General features: G+C 66.2%; 1 protein-coding gene across 1 annotated transcript; it reads right to left on the bottom strand.

The window, feature by feature from the left end:
* Window positions 1-1,315: 1,315 nt before the first annotated feature.
* Window positions 1,316-20,836, bottom strand: SLCO2B1 (solute carrier organic anion transporter family member 2B1). Its single transcript, XM_054164866.1, has 14 exons — window positions 20,753-20,836; window positions 17,480-17,617; window positions 17,224-17,386; window positions 16,019-16,246; window positions 14,390-14,488; window positions 13,109-13,239; window positions 12,633-12,747; window positions 10,636-10,800; window positions 9,144-9,336; window positions 7,724-7,883; window positions 7,203-7,372; window positions 4,326-4,390; window positions 2,484-2,604; window positions 1,316-1,490 (listed from the first exon to the last, which is right to left on the bottom strand). Exons 1-14 carry the CDS (start codon window positions 20,828-20,830, stop codon window positions 1,316-1,318), a joined length of 2,001 nt encoding a protein of 666 aa, XP_054020841.1. The 5' UTR covers window positions 20,831-20,836.
* Between the last annotated feature and the right edge of the window lie 271 nt (window positions 20,837-21,107).

The raw sequence follows: 21,107 nt of genomic DNA, 5'->3' as shown, positions 1-21,107 counted from the left end.
CCGCCTGGAGCTCAGCCAGCTCCGCACCGCCGCTCGGGCACCGCTCTGCCGCCCGGGCAGCTGCGGGGCGCGGGCACCGAGCCCCCCACCCAGCCTGGCACTGCGCGGGGGGGAAGGGAGCTCAGGGAGCGGCAGGGGCAGCTCCGGCCGCATCCAGCCCGGTCCTGAGCACCTCCCGGGGGGAGCCAAGGGATGGAGCACGGAGAGCGCAGGAGGAGAGAGTCCAGAGCGCCAGCACAGCACCCCCGGGCTCGGTGCCCCCCAGTACCCCTCAGTGCCCCCCAGCGCCCCCAGGCTCTGTGCCCAGTGCCTCCCAGTGCCCCCCAGCACTTTCAGGGGCTGTGCCCAGCGCCCCCCAGCGCCCCCAGGCTCTGTGCCCAGTGCCTCCCGGTGCCCCCCAGCGCCCCCAGGCTCTGTGCCCAGTGCCTCCCGGTGCCCCCCAGCGCCCCCAGGCTCTGTGCCCAGTGCCTCCCGGTGCCCCCCAGCGCCCCCAGGCTCTGTGCCCAGTGCCTCCCAGTGCCCCCCAGCGCCCCCCAGGCTCTGTGCCCAGTGCTCCTGGAGCTGGTTTATTGCAGCAGACAAAGCTCTCAGCCGGGGGTGGGCACTGCCGGGGGTGGGCACTGCCGGGGGTGGGCACTGCCGGGGGTGGGCACTTGCTGGGTGCCCGCCACCAGCAGCAGCCCAAAGCTTTGGGGAAGGGGGGGGCGGGAGGCCCAGCAGCCTGCAGCCCCCCAAGCTGGGTGCCCAGGGGTGGGCCTGAGGCAGGTGGAGACCCCAGCTGGGCACCACCCAGGTGGGCACAGCCCTTGGGCAGCCTCCCATAGCAGCCCTGAGCCCCAACCCGCCCCCCAAGAAGCTTGGGACCCAAGGCCAGAGTCCAGGTCTCCCCCTCCCATCCTTCAGAGATCAGCTGGGGGGCGACTCCCAGGACCCCTCAGCCCCCCCCCCCCCCCCCAGGACCCTTCAGCTCCCTTCAGGGTCACTCAACCTCCCACAGGGCTCCCCAGGACCCCCCAACCCCTCTCAGCTCCCCCCAGGACCACTCAGCTCCCCCAAGGGCTCCCCAGGACCCTTCAGCTGCCCCCAGAAGACCTCAGGACCCCTCAGCTCTCCCCCCCCAGCCCACCCCCCCGAACGTCTCAGCTCCTCCCAGGACCCCTCAGCTCCCCCCCAGGTCTCCTCAGCTCCCCCTCCCAGACCCCCTAGGACCCCGCAGGGCTCCCCAGGACCCCCCAGCTCCGCTCCAGGCCCCCTCAGCTCCGTCCCCCTCCCCGGGGGCAGTGCCAGGCTTTTATTCGGGGGGGTGTGTGGGGGGTCACACTTTGGGCTCCGTGCCCCCCCCGGAGCTCTCTGCCAGCTTCTCCTTCTCTGCGTTCCCCGCCCCGGGCCGGGGGTCCCGGGGGGCTTCCTCCCGCCGGCGGAGCAGCAGGTGGGCAGCCAGGAAGCACAGGAAGGTGCCCAGCTCGAAGAGGAACTGCAGCCCCAGGTACCTGCGGGGGGGCAAAGGCGGCTGGCACGGGGCCGGGCACCGCCCCCCGGGCACCCAGCGCCACCCCCCCGGCGGGCTCCTTGCCCGCATCCGTGCCCTGCTGCCAGCCTGGCACCGGGGATGGGCACCCGGGGTGGGGGCTCCTGCAGGACCACCTCCAGCTGCCCTCCAGCCTTGGCACAGCCTGGCACAGCCTGGAGTTGGGGTCTCCTGCAGGACCACATTCAGGTGCCCTCCAGCCTTGGCACAGCCTGGCACAGCCTGGGGTTGGGGTCTCCTGCAGGACCACCTCCTGCTGCCCTCCAGCCCTGGCACAGCCTGGCACAGCCTGGGGTTGGGGTCTCCTGCAGGACCACCTCCAGCTGCCCTCCAGCCCTGGCACAGCCTGGGGTTGGGGTCTCCTGCAGGACCACCTCCAGCTGCCCTCCAGCCTGGCACAGCCTGGCACAGCCTGGGGTTGGGGTCTCCTGCAGGACCACATTCAGGTGCCCTCCAGCCTTGGCACAGCCTGGCACAGCCTGGGGTTGGGGTCTCCTGCAGGACCACCTCCTGCTGCCCTCCAGCCTGGCACAGCCTGGCACAGCCTGGGGTTGGGGTCTCCTGCAGGACCACCTCCAGCTGCCCTCCAGCCTGGCACAGCCTGGCACAGTCTGGGCTTGGAGTCTCCTGCAGGACCACATTCAGGTGCCCTCCAGCCTGGCACAGCCTGGCACAGCCTGGGGTTGGGGTCTTTTGCCCATCCAGGACCTGCTGAGCACGGACTCATTCAATCAGGATCACCTCCAGGTGCCCTCCAGCCCTGGCACAGCCTGGGTTGGGGTCTTCTGCCCACCCACTTCAGAGACTCAACCAGGACCACCTCCAGCTGCCCCCCAGCCCTGGCACATCCTGGTAGCAGGGGGGGGGTGGGGGGTGGTGCTTGATGCCACCTTTCTCCACGGGTGCCCTCCTGCGCCCTTCTGCTGCCCATGCCCATGCCCAGCGCCGTGCCCACCTGTGCCTGAAGAGGTCGTTGTCGTAGTACCTGCAGGCTGCCCTGCGGGCACAGCGCCGCTGCCACAGCAGGCAGCAGGAGTCGATGGCACTGCCGTACAGCACCGGGGCTGGCATCCACGCTGCAGGGAGGAGGAGGAGGGCACAAGGACCTCGGCGTGGGGGGAACCGCCCCCGGCCCGGGGCAGGCCCAGCCCAAGGACCCCTGGCGGCAGCTGAGGGCATGGAGCTGCTCTGCTGGGCATCCCCTGGCTGGGGGCTGAGGGCATGGAGCTGCTCTGCTGGGCACCCCCTGGATGGCAGCTGAGGGCATGGAGCTGCTCTGCTGGGCACCCCCTGGATGGCAGCTGAGGGCATGGAGCTGCTCTGCTGGGCACCCCCTGGCTGGGGGCTGAGGGCATGGAGCTGCTCTGCTGGGCACCCCCTGGCTGGCAGCTGAGGGCATGGAGCTGCTCTGCTGGGCACCCCCTGGCTGGCAGCTGAGGGCATGGAGCTGCTCTGCTGGGCACCCCCTGGCTGGGGGCTGAGGGCATGGAGCTGCTCTGCTGGGCATCCCCTGGCTGGGGGCTGAGGGCATGGAGCTGCTCTGCTGGGCACCCCCTGGCTGGGGGCTGAGGGCATGGAGCTGCTCTGCTGGGCACCCCCTGGCTGGGGGCTGAGGGCATGGAGCTGCTCTGCTGGGCACCCCCTGGATGGCAGCTGAGGGCATGGAGCTGCTCTGCTGGGCACCCCCTGGCTGGGGGCTGAGGGCATGGAGCTGCTCTGCTGGGCACCCCCTGGCTGGGGGCTGAGGGCATGGAGCTGCTCTGCTGGGCACCCCCTGGCTGCTGCTGAGGGCATGGAGCTGCTCTGCTGGGCACCCCCTGGCTGGGGGCTGAGGGCATGGAGCTGCTCTGCTGGGCACCCCCTGGCTGCTGCTGAGGGCATGGAGCTGCTCTGCTGGGCACCCCCTGGCTGGGGGCTGAGGGCATGGAGCTGCTCTGCTGGGCACCCCCTGGCTGGGGGCTGAGGGCATGGAGCTGCTCTGCTGGGCACCCCCTGGCTGCTGCTGAGGGCATGGAGCTGCTCTGCTGGGCACCCCCTGGCTGGGGGCTGAGGGCATGGAGCTGCTCTGCTGGGCACCCCCTGGCTGGGGGCTGAGGGCATGGAGCTGCTCTGCTGGGCACCCCCTGGCTGGCAGCTGAGGGCATGGAGCTGCTCTGCTGGGCACCCCCTGGCTGCTGCTGAGGGCATGGAGCTGCTCTGCTGGGCACCCCCTGGCTGGGGGCTGAGGGCATGGAGCTGCTCTGCTGGGCACCCCCTGGCTGCTGCTGAGGGCATGGAGCTGCTCTGCTGGGCACCCCCTGGCTGGGGGCTGAGGGCATGGAGCTGCTCTGCTGGGCACCCCCTGGCTGCTGCTGAGGGCATGGAGCTGCTCTGCTGGGCACCCCCTGGCTGGGGGCTGAGGGCATGGAGCTGCTCTGCTGGGCACCCCCTGGCTGGGGGCTGAGGGCATGGAGCTGCTCTGCTGGGCACCCCCTGGCTGTGCCAGCAGGATGGCACTGCCTCTGTCCTTGATAAGGACTTGGCCCCAGCACCACAGCTCCAGGGCTTGGAGACCCCCTCCAGCCATGGGGACTCCACCACTGCCCTGGGCAGCCTGCCACAGGCCTGGGCACCCCTCGGGGGCACAAATTGGTCCTCAGGGCCAAGCTCAACTTCCCCTGGCACAACCTGAAGGGTCCTCAGCCCTGGAGTGGTCCTCAGCCCCTGAAGGTGTCCCCAGCCCCCAAGAGCTGCCAAGGGTCTGCCAAGGGAGGGCTTCCCCCTCCCCACCCATCCCCCACCCCACAAAGGTCCTCACCTAAGACTCTGAGCAGCATGAACTGGATCCCAACAGCAAAGGATTTGTCCTGGGGCTGGATGCTCCTGGGGGGAAGCAGAAGGGGAAGGAAGTGTGGGCTCCAGAGGGGGAAGTGTGGGCTCCAGAGGGGAAGTGTGGGCTCCAGAGGGGGAAGTGAGGCCTCAGAGCTGGAAGTTCCATCCTGGGCATCACAGGGAGCCCCCAGCAGGGCATCTCCCAAGCCAAACACCAAGGGCCTCAGGAACAGCCTGCTCAGGGCAGCAGGAAGGTGAAGGTTCAGTGGTGAAGGCAAGAGGCTGCCCACAGCTGCTGCTGGGCCTGGAATTGCAGCCAAGCAAGGAACCAAGCAACCAGCCAAGGAACCAAGCAACCAAGCAAGGAGCCAAGGAAGCAAGCAAGGAGCCAAGGAAGCAAGCAAGCAGCCAAGGAAGCAAGCAAGCAGCCAAGGAAGCAAGCAAGGAGCCAAGGAAGCAAGCAAGCAGCCAAGGAAGCAAGCAAGCAGTCAAGGAAGCAAGCAAGGAGCCAAGGAAGCAAGCAAGCAGCCAAGGAAGCAAGCAAGGAGCCAAGGAAGCAAGCAAGCAGCCAAGGAAGCAAGCAAGCAGCCAAGGAAGCAAGCAAGCAGCCAAGGAACCAAGCAAGGAAGCAAGCAAGCAGCCAAGGAAGCAAGCAAGCAGCCAAGGAAGCAAGCAAGCAGCCAAGGAAGCAAGCAAGCAGCCAAGGAAGCAAGCAAGCAGCCAAGGAAGCAAGCAAGCAGCCAAGGAACCAAGCAAGCAGCCAAGGAACCAAGCAAGGAAGCAAGCAAGCAGCCAAGGAAGCAAGCAAGCAGCCAAGGAACCAAGCAAGGAAGCAAGCAAGCAGCCAAGGAAGCAAGCAAGCAGCCAAGGAAGCAAGCAAGCAGCCAAGGAAGCAAGCAAGCAGCCAAGGAAGCAAGCAAGCAGCCAAGGAACCAAGCAAGGAAGCAAGCAAGCAGCCAAGGAAGCAAGCAAGCAGCCAAGGAAGCAAGCAAGCAGCCAAGGAACCGAGCAAGGAAGCAAGCAAGGAGCCAAGGAAGCAAGCAAGGAGGCAAGGAAACAAGGAAGGAGCCAAGGAACCAAGCAAGCAGCCAAGAAACCAAGCAAGGAACAAAGCAAGGAGCCAAGCAGCCAAGAAAACAAGAACCAAGCAAGGAACCAAGGAAGCAAGCAAGCAGCCAAGCAAGCAGCCAAGGAGCCAAGCAAGCAGCCAAGCAGCCAAGCAAGCAGCCAAGCAGCCAAGCAGCCAAGAAAACAATAACCAAGCAAGGAGCCAAGGAACCAAGCAAGGAGCCGAGGAACCAAGCAAGGAGCTGAGGAAGCAAACAAGGAGCCGAGGAAGCAAGCAAGGAGCCGAGGAAGCAAGCAAGGAGCCAAGGAAGCAAACAAGGAACCAAAGAAGCAAGCAAGCAGCCAAGCAAGCAGCCAAGCAGCCAAGGAGCCAAGAAAACAAGAACCAAGCAAGGATCCAAGGAAGCAAGCAAGGAGCCAAGGAAGCAAGCAAGGAGCCGAGGAAGCAAGCAAGGAGCCAAGGAAGCAAGCAAGGAGCCAAGGAAGCAAGCAAGGAGCCAAGGAAGCAAACAAGGAGCCAAGGAAGCGAGCAAGGAGCCAAGGAACCAAGCAAGGAGCCAAGGAACCAAGCAAGGAGCCAAGGAAGCAAGCAAGGAGCCAAGGAAGCAAACAAGGAGCCAAGGAACCAAGCAAGGAGCCAAGGAAGCAAACAAGGAGCCGAGGAACCAAGCTAGCAGCCAAGGAACCAAGCAAGGAGCCAAGGAAGCAAGCAAGGAGCCAAGGAAGCAAGCAAGGAGCCAAGGAAGCAAGCAAGGAGCCAAGGAAGCAAACAAGGAGCCAAGGAAGCGAGCAAGGAGCCAAGGAACCAAGCAAGGAGCCAAGGAACCAAGCAAGGAGCCAAGGAACCAAGCAAGGAGCCAAGGAAGCAAGCAAGGAGCCAAGGAAGCAAACAAGGAGCCAAGGAACCAAGCAAGGAGCCAAGGAAGCAAACAAGGAGCCGAGGAACCAAGCTAGCAGCCAAGGAAGCAAGCAAGGAGCCAAGGAAGCAAGCAAGGAGCCAAGGAACCAAGCAAGGAGCCAAGGAACCAAGCAAGGAGCCAAGGAAGCAAGCAAGGAGCCAAGGAACCAAGCAAGGAGCCAAGGAAGCAAGCAAGGAGCCAAGGAAGCAAACAAGGAGCCGAGGAACCAAGCTAGCAGCCAAGGAACCAAGCAAGGAGCCAAGGAACCAAGCAAGGAGCCAAGGAACCAAGCAAGGAGCCAAGGAACCAAGCAAGGAGCCAAGGAACCAAGCAAGGAGCCAAGGAAGCAAACAAGGAGCCGAGGAACCAAGCTAGCAGCCAAGGAACCAAGCAAGGAGCCAAGGAAGCAAGCAAGGAGCCAAGGAACCAAGCAAGGAGCCAAGGAACCAAGCAAGGAGCCAAGGAAGCAAACAAGGAGCCAAGGAAGCAAACAAGGAGCCAAGGAACCAAGCAAGGAGCCAAGGAAGCAAACAAGGAGCCAAGGAACCAAGCAAGGAGCCAAGGAACCAAGCAAGGAGCCAAGGAAGCAAGCAAGGAGCCAAGGAAGCAAACAAGGAGCCAAGGAACCAAGCAAGGAGCCAAGGAACCAAGCAAGGAGCCGAGGAACCAAGCAAGGAACAAAGCAAGGATCCAAGGAACCAAGCAAGGAGCCAAGGAAGGAAGCAAGGAGCCAGGGAACCAAGCAAGGAACCAAGCAAGCAGCCAAGGAACCAAGCAAGCAGCCAAGGAGCCAAGGCAGCAAGGAAGCATCTCCAGCTCCTGCTGCCCCTCCTGGCTGCCCCTAGCCCGTGGCCAAGCCCTCCCCAGGGGCAGGTCTGCAGCAGCCCAGGGCTCACCTGAGGATCAGCATGAAGGAGGGAGTGTGGGAGGTGCTGGCAAGGATCCCTGCCAGGCAGGACAGCACCACGAAGGGCAGGAAGAGGTGGGAGCAGCCAGTGCCACAGGTGCCAGGCCTGGCAGTGCCCTGGAGGCCTCCCTCAGAGATGCAGCTGCAGTTGGTGTAGTTCTGCAGGGGGCAGAGGAGGGCAGAAGCTGCTCAGGGCTGTGGAGGCAGCAGGGGGAGCTGCTGCAGGGAGGCTGCCTGGGGGTGGGCTGCCAAGAGTCGGTGGCACAGAGCCCAGCCTGGGGGGGAAGGGAGCCCTGGAGCCCACCCAGCCCAGGGGGGCACCCCCAGCAGCTTGCCCAGGGGCACCATGGCACCAGGGGGGTTGGAAGCTCTCCACAACCTCTCTGGGCAGCCTGCTCCAGGCCTCTCCAGCAGCCTCACCCCAAGCAAGTTGCTCCTGCTGGCACCTCCTGGCTGCCCCCTGCCCTGTGTGCCAGCCCACTCCCTGCGCCCACCCTCCTGGGCACTCACCAGCACCAGGTTGGTGCCCAGGTCGATGTGTGCCACCTTGCAGCCGGCAGAGCAGGGGGAGAGGAACTCCACCTGGTTGGAGCCACAGATGGGGTTGAAGGCTTCCTCCTGGCACCCACAGGGCAGGCTGCACCCCGCGGGCACTGCCCTGGCCCCAGGCCTGCGGCGAGGGAGAGAAGGTCCAGGGCTGGGAGGGAGCTCCAGGAGCACCCAGCAAGGGGGGGAGACCACCCTGGGACCCCCAGGAGGGGCTGGGCAGGGCTGGGCTGGGCTGGGCTGATCTGGGATGGGCTGGGCTGGGCTGGGTAGGGCTGAGCTGAGCTGAGCTGGGAGGGAGGTCCAGCATCAGTGAGCACAGGGGGAGACCACCCTGAGACCCCCGGGAGGGGCTGGGCTGGGCAGGGCTGGGCTGGGCTGGGCTGGGCTGGGTTGGGTTGGGCTGAGTTGGGTAGGGCTGAGCTTGTAGGGAGGTCCAGCAGCACCCAGCACTGGGGGGAGACCACCCTGGGACCCCCAGGAGGGGCTGGGCTGGGCAGGGCTGGGCTGGGCTGGGCTGGGCTGGGCTGGGCTGAGCTGGGCAGAGCTGGGCTGGGCTGGGCTGAGTTGGGTAGGGCTGAGCTTGTAGGGAGGTCCAGCAGCACCCAGCACTGGGGGGAGACCACCCTGGGACCCCCAGGAGGGGCTGGGCTGGGCAGGGCTGGGCTGAGCTGGGCTGGGCAGGGCTGGGCTGGGCTGGGCTGGGCTGAGCTGGGCTGGGCTGGGCTGGGCTGGGCTGGGCTGGGCAGGGCAGGGCTGGGCTGGGCTGGGTTGGGCTGGGCTGGGTTGGGTTGGGCTGAGTTGGGTAGGGCTGAGCTTGTAGGGAGGTCCAGCAGCACCCAGCACTGGGGGGAGACCACCCTGGGACCCCCAGGAGGGGCTGGGCTGGGCAGGGCTGGGCTGAGCTGGGCTGGGCAGGGCTGGGCTGGGCTGGGCTGGGCTGGGCTGGGCTGAGCTGGGCAGAGCTGGGCTGGGCTGGGCTGAGCTGGGCTGGGCAGGGCAGGGCTGGGTTGGGCTGGGCTGAGTTGGGTAGGGCTGAGCTTGTAGGGAGGTCCAGCAGCACCCAGCACTGGGGGGAGACCACCCTGGGACCCCCAGGAGGGGCTGGACAGGGCTGGGCTGGGCTGGGCTGAGCTGGGCTGAGCTAGGTGGGAAGGGACCTCAAAGGCCATCCAGTGCCAACCTGTGTCAGGGGCAGGGACACCTCCCCCAGCCCAGGCTGCCCCAGGGTCTCATCCAGCCTGGCACTGAGCACCTCCGGGCTCAGAGCCTCCTCTGGGCACCCTCCTCTCAGCCTCCAGGGGAGGAATTTCCTCCCCAGCTCTGCCCAGGCTCCCTGGGCACCCCTGGCACAGGCCTGGCACCGCCCCTCCGCCCCGGGTACCTGCGGCTGTCGGTGACTCCGGCGACCTCCTGGGTGGGGCAGCCGAGGAAGAGGAGGGGGAAGGCCAGCAGCAGGCAGAGGAAGGTGCCCAGGACACAGAGGGCACTGCACTGCCTCAGGGACAGGCGGAAGCGGCGCAGGATGGCACCGCCCAGCACGATGCCAACCATGGCCCCGGGGATGTTCACAGCACCTGGGCAGGGGGGGGAGGGCAGGGGAGGGCAGGGGCGAGGGGGGAGGGGAGGAGAGGGGAAAGGAGGGGAGGGCAGAGGGGGAGGGGAGGGGGGGACGGGGGGGAGGGAGAAGAGAGGACAGAGGAGGGGAGGGCAGAGGGGGAGGGGGAGAAGAGGGCAGAGGAGGGGAGGGTAGAGGGGGAGGGGAGGGCAGAGGGGGAGGGGAGGGCAGGGGGGAGGGGAGGGGAGGGCAGAGGGGGAAGAATGGGGAGGGGAGGAGAGGGGAAGGGGAGGGGAGGAGAGGGCAGAGGAGGGGAGGGCAGAGGGGGAGGGGAGGGCAGAGGGGGAGGGGAGGGGAGGAGAGGGGAGAGGAGGGGAGGGCAGAGGGGGAGGGGAGGGGAGGGCAGAGGGGGAGGGGAGGGGAGGAGAGGGCAGAGGAGGGGAGGGCAGAGGGGGAGGGGAGGGCAGAGGGGGAGGGGAGGGCAGGGGGGAGGGGAGGGGAGGGCAGAGGGGGAAGAATGGGGAGGGGAGGAGAGGGGAAGGGGAGGGGAGGAGAGGGCAGAGGAGGGGAGGGCAGAGGGGGAGGGGAGGGCAGAGGGGGAGGGGAGGGCAGAGGGGGAAGAATGGGGAGGGGAGGGAGGGCAGGGTGGGAGGGGGAGGAGAGGGCAGGGCCTCAGCTGGCAGCAGCCAGGGCACAGCCAAGGCCCAGGGGGCTGCTGCCTGGGGTCCTGCAGGCCGCCAGCACCGAGGCGGTGCCAGCCTGGGGGTGCTCAGGGCCAGGCCGGATGAGGCCCTGTGGGGCAGCCTGGGCTGGTGGAGGTGTCCCTGCCCCGGGCAGAGGTTGGCACTGGGACCAACTGGCACCTCTGAGGTCCCTTCCGGGGGGGGGCAGCTCCTGGGGAGCACCTCCAGGAGGGGCAGCTCCAAGTGGGTAGCTCCAGAGGGGGCACCTCCAGGGGACAGGCTCAGAGGGCACCTCAAGGTGGGCATCTCCAGGGGGGCACCTCATAAGGGGTAGCTCCAGAGGGGGCACCTCCAGGGGGCAGGCTCAGAGGGCCCCTCAAGGTGGGCATCTCTGGGGGGGGGCATCTCCAAGGAGGGCATCTCCAAAGGGGTAGCTCCAGAGGGGGCACCTCCAGGGGGCAAGCTCAGAGGGCACCTCAAGGTGGGCATCTCCAGGGGGGGCACCTCATAAGGGGTAGCTCCAGAGGGGGCACCTCCAGGGGGCAGGCTCAGAGGGCCCCTCAAGGTGGGCACCTCCAGGATGGGGCAGAGGGCACCTGGAGGGGGTGCTGCCAAGCCTGGTGGGCACCACTTACCTATGACCACGTTTGCCAGGGAGGCAGTGACTGAGAACTGCCTCTCCAGGAACTTGCCCATGAAGGTTGCCAGCCCTGCCACCATGGCACTGAGGCTGACCTGTGCCAGCACCACCAGCAGGAAGAGAGGGGCACGGAGGGTCCGCAGCAGCACCCGGGGGAAGCCTGCCAGGGGGAGAGAGAGGGCAAACAACCCGGCTGGCACCGCTGGGCACAGCCCTCAGGGCTACCCGGGGAGGGGCAAGGCTGGCACCAGCCTGGGGCAGCCTCTGATGACTTGGAGGAAGGCTCAGAGGGGCAGGGGAGATGCCAGGGATGTGCCAGGGGGACACAGGGAGGCTGGGCAGGGCTGGGAGGCAGTGCCAGGGATGTGCCAGGGGGATGCAGGGAGGCTGGGCAGGGCTGGGAGGCAGTGCCAGGGATGTGCCAGGGGGACGCAGGGAGGCTGGGCAGGGCTGGGAGGCAGTGCCAGGGATGTGCCAGGGGGATGCAGGGAGGCTGGGCAGGGCTGGGAGGCAGTGCCAGGGCTGTGCCAGGGGAACCAGGGAGGCTGGGCAGGGCTGGGAGGCAGTGCCAGGGATGTGCCAGGGGGACGCAGGGAGCCTGGGCAGGGCTGGGAGGCAGTGCCAGGGATGTGCCAGAGCTCATCCTGGCTGCTCAGCACCAGCCCTGGGAGCTCAGCACAGCCCTGGGAGCTCAGCACAGCCCTGGGAGCTCAGCACCAGCCCTGGGAGCTCAGCACAGGTCTGGGAGCTCAGCACCAGCCCTGGGAGCTCAGCACAGCCCTGGGAGCTCAGCACCAGCCCTGGGAGCTCAGCACCAGCCCTGGGAGCTCAGCACAGCCCTGGGAGCTCAGCACCAGCCCTGGGAGCTCAGCACAGCTCTGGGAGCTCAGCACAGCCCTGGGAGCTCAGCACCATCCCGAGGACTCATCCTGCAGGACAGGGAAAGCTTCTCCAAGGCTCAGAGGGCAGGAAGGGGCTGGGGCTGGGGCAGGGGCAGCAGGAAGCCTCCCGGAGCCCAGGGGAGCTGAGCAGACAATGGGGGCCGGGAGCCAGGCTGGGGCTGGCCGCAGAGCCTGGAGCTGCCGGGAGGAAGGAGAACCACAGCAGGGAGGGCACAGGGCTGGGAGGGCACAGGGCTGGGAGGGCACAGGGCTGGGAGGAATCCTGGGACCCGGGTGGCCTTGGGCTGCTCCCTGTCTGCTCCTCCTGCCCGGGGGGGTGGGGACCCTTCTCTCCTCCTCCAGCCCCTTCCCCTCCTCTTCCAGCCCCTTCCCTCTTCCTCCAGCCCCTTCCCCTCCTCCTCCAGCCCCTTCCCCTCCTCCTCCAGCCCCTTCCCTCCTCCTCCAGCCCCTTCCCTCCTCCTCCAGCCCCTTCCCTCCTCCTCCAGCCCCTTCCCCTCCTCTTCCAGCCCCTTCCCTCCTCCTCCAGCCCCTTCCCTCCTTCTCCAGCCCCTTCCCTCCTCCTCCAGCCCCTTCCCTCCTTCTCCAGCCCCTTCCCTCCTTCTCCAGCCCCTTCCCCTCCTCCTCCAGCCCCTTCCCTCCTTCTCCAGCCCCTTCCCTCCTTCTCCAGCCCCTTCCCTCCTCCTCCAGCCCCTTCCCCACCTTTTTTTCCTGCCTGGAAGTTCCCTGAGAACCCAACCCCAGCGATTAACTCAGCCAAGACCTTCCCAGCTCTCCCCTGGGGCTTAGCTTGGCAGCAGCCCCGCCAGGAAAGCTGCCAGGCAGAGGAGCTGAGGCTGTGCCCACTGGGAGCCCAGCACCAGCCTTGGGTCTGGGGGAGGAGGAGAAGGCTGTGGAGAAGTTGTGAGGAGCAGCTGAGGGAGCTGGGGGGGTTGAGGCTGCAGCAGAGGAGGCTGAGGGGAGACCTTGTGGCTCTCTGCAGCTCCCTGAGAGCAGCTTGCAGCCAGCTGGGGCTCAAGGGCTGCTCCTCCTGCCCCCCTGTCCCCCCTGCCCCTGTCCCCTGCCCCCCTCCCCTCTCCCTGTCCCCACTCACGTTTGAGGAACTGGGCCAGGGAGAGGCCCTGCAGGTGCTCAGCTCCCATCCGGAGCTGGCTCAGGACATCTTCCTCTCTCTTCCTCTCCTCCTCCTCCTCCTTCCCACACAGCTCCTGGGGACAAGCAGGAGGCTCTCAGCGCCCTCACCCACCCTGGAGTGCCAAGCAACCCTTGCACGGGCGGAAAGGGACCTGCCAGTGCCCCCCTGGCTGCTGCCCCCCTGGGTGCTGCCCCCCTGGGTGCTGCCCCACTGAGTGCTGCCCCACTGAGTGCTGCCACCCTGAGTCCTGCCCCCCTGGGTGCTGCTCCCTTGGGTGCTGCCCTCCTGGGTGCTTCCACCCTGAGTGGAAGCTGGCACCCTGGTGCTGCCCCCCTGTTTGCTGCCCCCCCGTGTGCCGCCCCCTTGGGTGCCCTGTGCGGTCCTGCCCTGGCCCCTGGCCCCTCTCCCCCGCCCCCAGAGGAGCTCTCTCCTACCTCTCTGGGCATCTCCCTGGGGAAGAAGAAGTAGGGCAGCGCCGCCAGGGCCACCAGGCTGGCAGCCACCAGGAAGCCCAGCCACCAGGCACCGACCCAGCGAGGGTCCTGGCTGCTCAGCCGCACCTGGCCTGCGGGGCACGGGCGAGGAGCTGCCGGGGGGCAGAGCCGGGCACAGCCTCCCCGCTGCCCCCCGCCCCGGCGCCGCTGGGGGCTCGGCAGCCTTGGCACCCCCTGCGGAGGGGCACGGGAGAGGCCAAGCACGGCCCCAGCACCACCCCCCCATGGCCCTCAGCACCGCAGCTCCCGGCCTTGGAGACCCCCCCCAGCCAGGGGGGCTCCACCGCTGTGCCCGGGGCAGCCTGCCACAGGACCCCCAGCAGCTGCCCAGGACCCCCAGCAGCTGCCCAGGAGCCCCAGCAGCTCCCCAGGGGCCCCAACAACACCCCAGGACCCCCAGCAGCTGCCCAGGACCCCCAGCAGCTGCCCAGGAGCCCCAGCAGCTCCCCAGGGGCCCCAGCAGCTCCCCAGGGGCCCCAACAACACCCCAGGACCCCCAGCAGCTGCCCAGGAGCCCCAGCAGCTCCCCAGGGGCCCCAGCAGCTCCCCAGGGGCCCCAACAACACCCCAGGACCCCCAGCAGCTGCCCAGGACCCCCAGCAGCTCCGCAGGGGCCCCAGCAGCTCCCCAGGGGCCCCAACAACACCCCAGGACCCCCAGCAGCTCCCCAGGGGCCCCAGCAGCTGCCCAGGACCCCCAGCAGCTCACCAGGGGCCCCAACAACACCCCAGGGGCCCCAGCAGCTCCCCAGGACCCCCAGCAGCTCACCAGGAGCCCCAGCAGCTCCCCAGGACCCCCAGCAACTCACCAGGAGCCCCAGCAGCTCCCCAGGACCCCCAGCAGCTCACCAGGACCCCCAACAGCTCCCCAGGGCCCCACAGCATCTCTTCAGGACCCACAACAGCTCCCCAGGACCCTCGGGAGATGCCCAGAGGCCACCCAGAGCTATCCAGGACTCCCAACAACACCCCAGGACCCCCAGCAGCTCCCCAGGGGCCCCAGCAGCTCCCCAGGACCCCTAACAGATCCACAGGACCCCCAGCAGCTCCCGAAGACCCCCAGCAGCTCCCCAGGACCCCACAGCAGCTCCCCAGGACCCCTAACAGATCCACAGGACCCCCAGCAGCTCCCGAAGACCCCCAGCAGCTGCCCAGGACCCCCAGCAGCTGCTCTGGACCCCCCCCAAGAGCCCCTCAGGGACCCCCCCGGAGCTGCCCTGACCTGCGGGGACCTTGTCCAGGTCCACGTAGAGGCGCAGCGTGGCCGAGCCCAGCAGGAAGGCGACCCCCGGGCCCAGCACGGTCACCGAGAACAGGATCCCTGCGGGGGGGGGGACACAGCGGGGGAGGGGGCTCAGCATGGGGGGGCTCAGCCACAGGGGGGAACTGCAGGGGGGGACAGCAGAAAGGGGACAGAAGAGAGGGGGAGAGCCACGGGGGGAGACAGCCGGGAGGGATTCAGTGAGGGGAGGGTCAGTCGGGGGGGGTGGGTGGCTCAGTAAGGGGGGGGACAGCCACAGGGGCTCAGCCAGGGGGAACAGCCAGGGGGGGACAGCAGAGAGGAGACAGAAGAGAGGGGGAGAGCCGGGGGGGGGGGGCTCAGCCACGGTGGGGGTCAGCCGGGGGGGGCTCAGCCACGGCGGGGGTCAGCCGGGGGAGACAGCAGAGAGGGGACAGCCGGGGGGGACAGCAGAGAGGGGACAGCCGGGGGGGACAGCAGAGAGGGGACAGCCGGGGGGGGCTCAGCCACGGCGGGGGTCAGCCGGGGGGAGACAGCAGAGAGGGGACAGCCGGGGGGGCTCAGCCACGGCGGGGGTCAGCCGGGGGGGGACAGCAGAGAGGGGACAGCCGGGGGGGGCTCAGCCACGGCGGAGATCAGCCGGGGGGAGACAGCAGAGAGGGGACAGCCGGGGGGGTCTCAGCCACGGTGGGGGTCAGCCGGGGGGGTCTCAGCCACGGCGGAGATCAGCCGGGGGGGGACAGCAGAGAGGGGACAGCCGGGGGGGGCTCAGCCACGGCGGGGGTCAGCCGGGGGGGGACAGCAGAGAGGGGACAGCCGGGGGGGTCTCAGCCACGGTGGGGGTCAGCCGGGGGGGTCTCAGCCACGGCGGAGATCAGCCGGGGGGGGACAGCAGAGAGGGGACAGCCGGGGGGGGCTCAGCCACGGCGGGGGTCAGCCGGGGGGGGACAGCAGAGAGGGGACAGCCGGGGGGGTCTCAGCCACGGCGGGGGTCAGCCGGGGGGGGACAGCAGAGAGGGGACAGCCGGGGGGGGCACAGCCACGGCGGGGGTCAGCCGGGGGGAGACAGCAGAGAGGGGACAGCCGGGGGGGGCTCAGCCACGGCGGGGGTCAGCCGGGGGGAGACAGCAGAGAGGGGACAGCCGGGGGGGGCTCAGCCACGGCGGGGGTCAGCCGGGGGGAGACAGCAGAGAGGGGACAGCCGGGGGGGGCTCAGCCACGGCGGGGGTCAGCCGGGGGGAGACAGCAGAGAGGGGACAGCCGGGGGGGGCTCAGCCACGGCGGGGGTCAGCCGGGGGGAGACAGCAGAGAGGGGACAGCCGGGGGGGGCTCAGCCACGGCGGGGGTCAGCCGGGGGGGGACAGCAGAGAGGGGACAGCCGGGGGGGGCTCAGCTAGGAGGAAGACAGCCGGGGGCGGGGGGGAGGACCCAGGCCCTTCTCCTCCCCCTGCAGCCCCCTGGCCAGCCCGAAGCTCTCTGCGGGACCCTTCCCAGCCCAGCTGGGAGCAGCAGACCCCCGGCAGGATCCTGCCCCTCCGCGGGGCCGCTCCCGGCCCTCGCCCCCCGCCCGGCTGTGCCCTGCCGCCGCTGCCGGGCGCTGCCCAGCCCTACCCAGGTAGAGGGGAGAGTTCCTGCGGCTGGCGAAGTCGTCGATGTAGGAGATGCCGAAGGGCTGGATGGGCACCCCCCCGAGGCCCAGCAGCGCCTGTGCCAGGAACATCACCAGCAGCACCTCCCGGTTCTGCCGGGCAGCCTGGGGGGCACAGGCGGCGCCGCTCAGGTTGCCCCAGGCCCCTGGCACCTCCGGCTGGCACAGGTCGGTGGCGTTGCTGAAGGAGCCTGTGGGGATCGAGGGGCAGAGCTGCCTGCGGGCACCGGCGGGCACCTGGACAGGCACCCGGGGGGGCACCCAGCCCTGAGCCCTCTGTGCCCAGGGGGGGACCCAGCCCCGAGCCCTCTGTGCCCCCCAGGGCATCAGCAGGCACCTGGGGAGGCAACCAGGGAAGCACTGCTGAAGCCTTGAGCTCTCTGTGCCCAGGAGGGGATCCCCAAATTATCTCCCACCCTCCCGAGGGTCCCTCCTGCCACCCCAAACCACCTCCCACCCTCTTGAGGGTCCCTCCTGCCACCCCAAAGCACCTTCCACTCTCCTCAATGTCCTTTCTGTGACCCCCAAACTACCTCCCACCCTCCTGAGGGTCCCTCCTGCCACCCCAAACCACCTCCCACCCTCCCGAGGGTCCCTCCTGCCACCCCAAACCACCTCCCACCCTCCCGAGGGTCCCTCCTGCCACCCCAAACCACCTCCCACCCTCTTGAGGGTCCCTCCTGCCACCCCAAACCACCTCCCACCCTCTTGAGGGTCCCTCCTGCCACCCCAAACCACCTCCCACCCTCCCGAGGGTCCCTCCTGCCACCCCAAACCACCTCCCACCCTCGTGAGGGTCCCTCCTGCCACCCCAAAGCACCTTCCACTCTCCTCAATGTCCTTTCTGTGACCCCCAAACTACCTCCCACCCTCTTGAGGGTCCCTCCTGCCACCCCAAACCACCTCCCACCCTCGTGAGGGTCCCTCCTGCCACCCCAAAGCACCTTCCACTCTCCTCAATGTCCTTTCTGTGACCCCCAAACTACCTCCCACCCTCTTGAGGGTCTCTCCTGCCACCCCAAACCACCTCCCACCCTCCCGAGGGTCTCTCCTGCCACCCCAAACCACCTCCCAGCCTCCTCAGCGTCGTTTCTGTGCCCCCCAAACCACCTCCCACGCTCCTTGGCTCCCTCCTGCCCCCGCCCAGCGCAGCCCCCAGGGCACCTACTGGGGCTGGAGCGGTCATACTGGTAGGGCCCAGCCAGGAAGTGTGGCAGAGCCATCAGGAAGCCGGCCAGGGAGACCAGGAGGGCTCCGGCGCCAATGGCGCGGGGCCGGTGCAGGCGGCTGCCCAGGTAGCTGACGAAGACGATCAGCAGGGTGTTGCCCACCTGCAGCGGGGCACAGGCCTGCGGCTGGCACCCCGGGAGAGGCCAGCAGGGGGCCTCCGGCAGGGCCCAGGGCGGGAGGGGGCCGGGGGGCACCTCGTTGAAGGAGGCCAGGAGCCCCGAGGTCTGGCTGGAGAGCCCGTAGCGCCGCTCGATGGTGGAGATGGAGCTCTTCAGGTAGGCTGAGACCAGCAGCTGGCACAGCTGCAGGACCCCGTGGCAGCAGACAAAGAACTGCCAGGGCAGGGAGAGAGGCGTCCAATGAGGGCACCCAAGGAGGTCCCACCCAACCCCATCCAACCCCATCCAACCCAACCTAACCTGACCCAACCAAACTCAACTCAACCCAACCAAACCCAACTCAACCCACTCAACCCCAACCCAACTCATCCCAACCCAACCAAACCCAAGCTAACCTAATCTAATCCAACCTAATCCAACCAAACTCAACCCAACCAAACCCAACTCAACCCACTCAAACCCAACCCAACCCAACCAAACCCAAGCTAACCTAATCTAATCCAACCTAATCCAACCAAACTCAACCCAACCAAACCCAACTCAACCTACTCAAACCCAACCCAACTCAACCTAATCTAATCCAACCTAATCCAACCGAACTCAACCCAACCAAACTCAACCCAACCCAACCCAAGCCAAGCCAACCTAATCTAATCCAACCTAACCCAACCCAACTCAACACAACCAAACTCAACTCAACCAACCCAACTTAACTCAACCCATCCCAACCAAACCCAACCCAACTCAACCCAAGCCAACCAAACCCAAGCCAACCTAATCTAATCCAACCTAATCCAACCGAACTCAACCCAACCAAACTCAACCCAACCCAACCAAACCCAAGCCAACCTAATCTAATCCAACCTAATCCAACCCAACTCAACCCAACCCAACCCAAGACAAGCCAACCTAATCTAATCCAACCTAACCCAACCCAACTCAACACAACCAAACTCAACTCAACTCAACCAACCCAACTTAACTCAACCCATCCCAACCAAACCCAACCAAACCCAACTCAACTCAACTCAACCCACTCAAACCCAACCCAACTCAACCCAACCCAACCAAACCCAAGCCAACCTAATCTAATCCAACCTAACCCAACCCAACTCAACAAAACCAAACTCAACTCAACTCAACCAACCCAACTTAACTCAACACATCCCAACCAACCCAACTCAACCCAACTCAACCCAACTCAACTCAAACCAACTCAACCCAACCCAACCAAACCCAACTCAACTCAACTCAATCCAATCAAACCCAACTCAACTCAATCCAACCAAACTCAACCCAACCCAACCAAACCCAACTCAACCCAACCCAACCCAATCCAACCCAATCCAACTCAATCCAAACCCAACCTAACCCAACCCAACTCAACCCAACCCAACCCAATCCAACCCAATCCAACTCAACCCAAACCCAACCTAACCCAACCCAATCCAACCCAACCCAATCCAATCCAACTCTTCTCAACTGAACTCAACTCAATCCAACCAAACCCAACTCAACCCAACCCAACCCAATCCAACCCAATCCAACTCAACCCTAACCCAACCCAATCCAACTCAACCCAACCTAACCTAACTCAATCCAACCAAACCCAACCCAACTCAATCCAACCAAACCCAACCCAACTCAATCCAACCCAACCAAACCCAACTCAACTCAATCCAACCCAACCAAACCCAACTCAACTCAATCCAACCCAACCAAACCCAACTCAACTCAATCCAACCCAACCAAACCCAACTCAACTCAATCCAACCCAACCAAACCCAACTCAACCCAACCAAACCCAACCTAATCTAACCCGACCCAACTCAACCTAACCCAACCCAACCTAATTCAACCCAACCCAATTCAACCCAACCCAACCAAACCCAACCCAACTCAACCCAACACAACACAACACAACTCAACACAACCTAACCCAACACATCCTAGGTTCCAGGGGGGGTGGCCTGGGTGGGCTATGGAGGTCCCTTCCAACCCAATCCAATTCAACTCAACCCAGTCCAAACCAACCAAATCCAACCCAACCCAACTCAGCTCCACTCAACCCACACAAACCCAACCAAATCCAACCCAATCCAACCAAACCCAACTCAACCCAACTCAAACCAAACTAACTCAACCCAATCCAGCCTAGACCAACCAAACCTAACCCAATCTAACCCAACCTAACCCATCCCAAATTCCAAGGGGGTTGGCCTGGATGGGCTCTGGAGGTCCCTTTCAACCCAGCCCAATCCAACCCAAAATAACTCAACACAATCTAACCCAAACTAACTCAACCCAACCCAATCCAACTCAACCCAATTCAACCTAGGTTCCAGGGCAGCTGGTCTGGGTGGGCTCTGGAGGTCCTTTCCAACCCAACCTAACCCAACCCATCCCAGGTTCCAGGGGGTTGGTCTGGGTGGGCTCTGAAGGTCCCTTCAACCAATTCCAGGTTTCCACACCTGGTGCTGCAGGAACCCTGCAATGGATTGGGTTGGAAGAGACCTCCAGAGCCTACCAAGGCCAACCCCCCCTGGAACCTTGAATGGCTCTCAAGAGCTCAAGCAGCTGTGGGGGGCAAGAGCCTGGGGCTGGCATCTACCCAGGAGCAAGGGGCAGCAAGGGGCAGCAAGAGGCAGCCAGGAGGTGCCAGCAGGAGCAACTTGCTTGGGGTGAGGCTGCTGGAGAGGCCTGGAGCAGGCTGCTAAGAGAGGTGGTGGAGAGCTTCCAACTCCCCCTGGCCATGGTGCCCCTGGGCAAGCTGCTGGGGGTGCCCCTGGCCTGGGTGGGCTCCAGAGGTCACTTCCCACCCCTCCAGGCTGGGCTCTGGAGGTCAGGGTCTGCTCCTGAGTGCTGGGACAGGAGGAGATGGCCTCAGGTAGTGCCAGGGGAGGTTGAGCTTGGCCCTGAGGAACAATTGGTGCCCCTTGAGGGGTGCCCAGGCCTGTGGCAGGCTGCCCAGGGCAGTGGGGGAGTCCCCATGGCTGGAGGGGTTGCCAAGCCCTGGAGCTGTGGTGCTGAGGGCTGTGGGGAGGTGGTGCTGAGGGCCATGGGGTGGTGGTGCTGAGGTCCATGGGGAGGTGGGGCTGGAGCAGTGCTGGAGCAACACTTAGCCTCCACCCTCAGCCTCTTCTTTCCCAGGTCCCTCCCAACCTCTCCAGACCTCTCTCCTCACCCTCTTTGCCCTCCTCTGGAGGTAGACCTCAAAGTCCTGACCTGAGGACCCCCCCCTGGGAAACCTCCAAGATGCCACCAGAGCCCCTGCAGAGCTCTCAGCTGCTTCCCCCCACCAGGGCACGACCCCAGGTGTCCCCAGGAAGAGGCAGGAGAAGACACTACCTTGATGCTGAGGAAGGGACTCCTGCAGAGCTTCCTCTGGGCTGGCTCTGGGCAGCTGCCCTCCAGAGAGGTCCTCATGGTGCCCTAGGCTGCCAGGACAGAGGAGAGAGGGCAGGAGGCTGAGACCGCAGGAGGTCCTCTCCTGCTCTGCAGCCACACTTGGAGGCCACCTGAGATCCTCCTGGGCTTCAGCTGCTCCCTCGAGCTCCACACCTGAAGTGAGGAAGCAGCAGAGAGACCCTGGGCAGGGTCCTGCTCCTCACCCAACCATGGACCTGTTCCTCACCCAACCATGGCTGCAGGCCCTCCCTTGAGGCTGGAGCAGGACAGCCCCAGAGGGGATCTGAGCAATGCT

Source organism: Dryobates pubescens, chromosome 10, assembly GCF_014839835.1.
Source record: "Dryobates pubescens isolate bDryPub1 chromosome 10, bDryPub1.pri, whole genome shotgun sequence".
Lineage (NCBI taxonomy): Eukaryota > Metazoa > Chordata > Aves > Piciformes > Picidae > Dryobates > Dryobates pubescens.
The sequence above is the reverse complement of the archived record's forward strand: the minus strand, read 5'-3'. Positions and strand labels throughout refer to the sequence as shown.

Excerpts from the sequence above, each read along its gene's own strand:
- SLCO2B1 (XM_054164866.1), bottom strand. The coding sequence starts at position 20,830 with ATGAGGACCTCTCTGGAGGGCAGCTGCCCAGAGCCAGCCCAGAGGAAG. Across the intron at positions 14,489-16,018 it reads GAACTCTCCCCTCTACCTGG|GGATCCTGTTCTCGGTGACC; the intron begins GTAGGGCTGGGC and ends CCCCCCCCGCAG. Across the intron at positions 7,373-7,723 it reads TGGGCACCAACCTGGTGCTG|AACTACACCAACTGCAGCTG; the intron begins GTGAGTGCCCAG and ends TGCCCCCTGCAG.